The following is a 5,214-nucleotide window of genomic DNA, read 5'->3' on the forward strand; positions in this document are numbered from 1 at the left end:
GTGATACATTTTTCATGCAACGCTATAAGGAAGTAATCTCATCAGACTATACATAAAATCAATTGTAGTCTTGAGTATAGATAACGGGAAATTACAAACGCTCACTAATTAAATGATGTTGTGATAACTTCCATGCTTCAACTCACACATTTCACAACAAACCTGATAACTCTACGTTCTGAAGTTACCAATATGGTTAGCGAGAATTTAAGTTTGATAATGATTGGGGGTTGGTGAGTGGTCGAAACAGGTCATATATCCTATGATCAATAATGTTTACAATAAGTTTTAATCAGGCATATTATGTTTACTTAATTTCTGCGTGTTTGATTTCACTAAAATATAACTTCTTTTACTAGTTCTTTCTTCCCACATATACTTGTTTGCATGTAATCTTCACCAATCAATCATATCATTCATATATTCAGATGGTCGATTGAGTAAATCACAATCACAGAGTGACTCGATTTATTAAAATAGTCATCTCGATTAGTTTCCCTTATTTTTATACTTCTGAAGATTTTGGTGAATTTGTGTTGCGCATGCATACAATCAGATCTTGTTGGTTAGACCGAACGACAAATCAATATAAAGTACACCGAACCAATACTAAATATGAAAATCTATCGATTGATATTTTACTGATGTCTAATTTTAATTAAGAATTTATGGCAAAATCAAAGTTCTATTTTACACTGGTGAATGTGTATAAGTTTCTTGTTTAGCTACTTAGCTTAGGAATGTAACATTCATGGTATAACTGAATTCGGAATAAACCACTACACTATGTCAACATAAATTTGGACATAAATGAGGTTATTTTACTCTAAAATAAACTGGTGAGCTTGAATATTGAACAGCCGTGTAGTATCATCACTGACAAACACACAAGTTATTGCAATGAGTTACAGTACTAATTATTTATAAACATGAAATGACTATCGACTGTAAAAGTGTGTACTTCTTATTTTCTGATATTTAGAACAGAAATGATAAGTCACTTTGGTTTACAGATGTTGGAATCCTGCATAAACATACAAGTTAATAATAAGACAAATGGAACATTTCTAATAATACTTTGAATGGTGATCATTAATAGAATCCGGGACTCACATTTCGTCCTATGAGATTTATCAACTGGATTTCAGCGCAAGTATTTACTGTTAATGTTCTCGTTAGGTTTCTTATGGTCGAATATCGCCTTCTTGAACGACTACATTCTCAGTTGATCCCTCCTCAATTATACTGCGAACCTATCCATCTCTAAGCTGAGCTCCAAGATGTTATTCTTTAGTGACACTTCCACTACATCATTATAAGAGTTCATTCATGTGATTCGAAATAAGAAACAACCATCTATCAAACCCTCAAAAGGACGACTGACGGCGATATCGTTATCCATCGTTGTGTTGACATTGAGAGTCTCTAGGTTACAAAATGTCTATTTCTAGGCTAAAAGTGGATCTCTGATACGAAAACGTTGTTTTCTGAGAATACTTATAGCAGACCATCACCGTCAATCGTTTTTGCGATAGAATCCTAGAAAACCATCTTGAGTTTCTTTAAGCTCGTCTTGGTCTCGTCCACTATGGGTTAAAATAAACAGCTATGATAACTACTTCTGAGCATCTAGGTTTTTACCTGAGCCCAGGTGGTTCCCCATAAAAGTCATATTTTACTTTATCCAGACTGTAGTCGGCAATTACAAAGAAGAAATAGTATTCTGCCCTTCCCTTAAGATATGTCACTGTTTCTTTTACCAGAATGTATTGGAGCGACTGTCCAATTAAACCGGACTCGGGATTCCTTGTTTCATCCTCAAGCTAAGAGCTATATCTACACCATTAAAACTACAAAAAGTTATAGTTGAGTCTCAAGACGCGCGAATATTTAGTCTCACAGGATCTTCAAAATTGGATTAACTGGCATCAAATGAATAAGCATAGCTATGTCTTAAATGTGAGTTTCTGAGACAGTATATTCGAGACGAATTAGAGTTTTGAATCGTAGACAGTAAAGCTTGTTAACCAACTTGGCACATGGTTTTAACATTTAAAGAACCAGGACGTCTTTTGGGGAGCGGTTTTAAGAGACGAGAGATAACATTTCGTGACCTTGAGTCGTTAATACAGATGGTATATCCAAAATAAAAACATACAACATGGGAGAATATCACGAGAAAAGTGTTCGAGGCAATACAGCCTGGTTTGCATATCACAATAAATGAGAGTGGCACTGACCTTTGAGCGACAACTCCACAAAAATCAGTTCATAAATCAAACTATTAAGAGAAATATTTGTTGGTAAAGAAACTCCAAAGATTATGCACAAACTAATAATTTAAGAAATGTATCAAAGAAAGTGATGTGCTCCCATCCCAACGCCTTTTACTGAATCTGAGAAGTCACATCTACTTTTCAGGAGGGAAAGGTAGTACACTCGATCAACCAGAAATTGGCTAAATAATAAATGCACATGATTATATATCCATTAGAAAATTAAGCGACCAATAGTGCAGATCTCATCCCTTGAAAATGAAAAACCATTTCTTAAACAATCATCTCACAAAAGAAAAAAATAATTTTTTTAATGCATCGGTTGCAATAGCCTCGTAATAAAAAGCACAAAATTAATAAACTCACCCTTGAGAAAAAGGCTTTTCAAACATAATAAATGATACGGCGATTGAAACAGCTTTCCTAAATGTTGTAACTTAAAATTTAAAAAATAACAAAACAGAAATTTGTCAAGTTAACAAAAAAGGGTAAATATGAAATACTTAAATAATATATTAACTTTTTTATGACCCAGAGGAAATATATAGAAAATGTCGACAGAGGGAGAGAGGAAGAAGCCCACATACAATATGAATTAGTAAGCACTTTTCATGAATTTGAAGGGAATTTTTCACCGCAAACTGACATCAGCAGAAAAACCAATAAAAAAACAAAGAGCATTGAACTACTATTTTACCTTTGTTTAAGTAACTGTTTATCTTTGTGTATTTACAACCACGACGCATGAGATCAGAATCAGAACAGTCAGAGCTTCTAAGATGTATCTAATGTTTTAGAGATAACACACAAGTGTAATAAGCGTCAATTCCGTAATAAACGATCATGAGGTGATGGTTAGTCAGAACAATATTAAGTGGTTCAAACATCAATCGAATAGTTTGTTTTCGGTTTGTATTACAAACTATTCATTTCCAATGAAATTTTCATTTTACACTAACTTTGCAAAAACTTGATATCTTATCATTATCGTGAAGAATACTAACCATAATTTATGCTATATCAGTGTTCCACGAGGAAAATACTGGTTTTCGAAGGCTGTTTTCTATGGATCGTCCATCGATCCAAAACGCTAATTATGTTGTAACTGCAAATTTCTTAATGTACTCATGCTCTTGTTATGCAACTTACAACTGTATGTTTACAAGACTATTATAGTATTTAAAGCGATAAAAATGCTATGACGTACAATAATGCATTTAGAGCGCACCATACACTTCACATTATTAAAATCTTTGTGACAAGTGTTCTTTCAAAACAATTTATGAATCACGTCTTTTAAATAATGTGCCATAATATTTTGATATATGACACGCCTTTTGTATTACTAGTCGTGGTTGTAAACTGGTTTGTATTTTAATTATTTTCGGAATATTTGTTTATTTATTTATTTATTCAAATAACTGTTATGTACATTTACACAAAGACGTGACTCAGTAATATCATTCAACTCCCACTGAGATATTCTCAACCCAGTATTGATTAGACATAACAAAAAGTCTACTTGAATAGTGAACTTACGAAACGAAAAGTTGATCAATGTATAAGACATTGATGTTTCTTAAAAAAAACTGTAAATGTGGTCAGATAATCTAATGAAACCCGTTATCTTCGTAAAAACGATGAATTCAGTGATTGGAACTCTCAATTTTCAACGATTTGGGTTTAAATCCCGTAGTGTCTACTTTAGTTATAATTAGGCCTTTTATCTGCACTTACATCCAAAATTTAGTTTGAAACTAAGTATATAAACATGTAATTGACTAGTGAGTATTATTCATAAAATAATCTTTTTGTAAAGACTACAGCTAACACATATTTGCTTACACACAGTCAGTCAGAATCAATATAGAGCCTAGCGTATATATATACCAGTTCAATTTGTTATGCAATATCAACACAGTGACATGATAATATTAGTACAGGTCCCAGAGCAATAGAAGTACTAACAGTATCGGTCCCAGTACAAGTATTTAGAGATAGAAAATATAATTAGAGAAAAAAATGAATTTACGAAATAAAATCTATAAAATAACTTTAAAACTCAAGATCCAAGAAAAGACAAAGTGTGTATGGATCTATGCCAGTGTGACCGATTCCGAGCAATTTCACTCAATGTCTTCAATCAATGGTTAAGATATTCGCGTGGACTCCGACCACTTAATTGAAACCTATCAATATGGCTTCGACTGACTATCAATGACTTCATGGACTAATGTCACGTCCCGGTTCGGCCACTCCCAGTTTTCTTCCAAACTAATCCAACAGTGCCAAACGGAGGTTGGGTATACGTAATACCTATCTCTATCCACTCAGCCTACGGAGATTCACTGCCGCATCAACTGGCTTACCATCCTCACCTATAATACTGTATTTTACCTCAGTATGGCTTACTCAGTAGTGTTAACAAGCACAAGTAATGATTCGAAGGTATATATAACTAAACAGCAGTAACCTACGGATATCCTTTATTTTTAAGGAGAACGTTTCACACCTATAAAATAAAACGGAACAAACTACTGTGTAGTATGCAGAGATGGATAGTGGCTAGCAGTGGAATCCAGGACGCGTGTTTCGTCCTATTTGGGACTCGTCAGCTGGATGTACCTGCATCTCAGAGTTGATGTTCACTCTGGGACTCGAACCCAGTACCCTCGCTTCAAACGCCATCGCGTTATCCACTCGGCCACTGAGTCCTGATAGCCACTTGCTTGTGCGATGGGGTGAAGTTTGAATTCACTTGGTATTGTTTGTTTGGATCTTCCCATCGATGTGTTTCGGACTGCAACTGGTCAGTCTCTAATTGGCATATGTGCATACTGTGCGTATTGCCTCGATATAGCCTTGATTCACAAGCATGATAAGCAAAGATGGATAGTGGCTAGCGGTGGAATACAGGGATCCGAGGGCGGGGGGGGTA

At 34.7% G+C, this 5,214-nt stretch overlaps 1 protein-coding gene across 1 annotated transcript in view; it reads right to left on the minus strand.

Moving 5' to 3' along the window:
• Positions 1-2,638: 2,638 nt before the first annotated feature.
• Smp_157230 (putative udp-galactose transporter) overlaps positions 2,639-5,214 on the minus strand; it is a gene marked incomplete at both ends in the record, with an annotated part of 16,452 nt that continues 13,876 nt past the window's right edge. The window contains one exon of the mRNA XM_018789601.1: positions 2,639-2,712. Within this exon, the coding sequence (XP_018655027.1) occupies positions 2,639-2,712 (74 nt within the window). The remainder of the gene's footprint in view (positions 2,713-5,214) is intronic.

Source organism: Schistosoma mansoni, chromosome W, assembly GCF_000237925.1.
Source record: "Schistosoma mansoni strain Puerto Rico chromosome W, complete genome".
Lineage (NCBI taxonomy): Eukaryota > Metazoa > Platyhelminthes > Trematoda > Strigeidida > Schistosomatidae > Schistosoma > Schistosoma mansoni.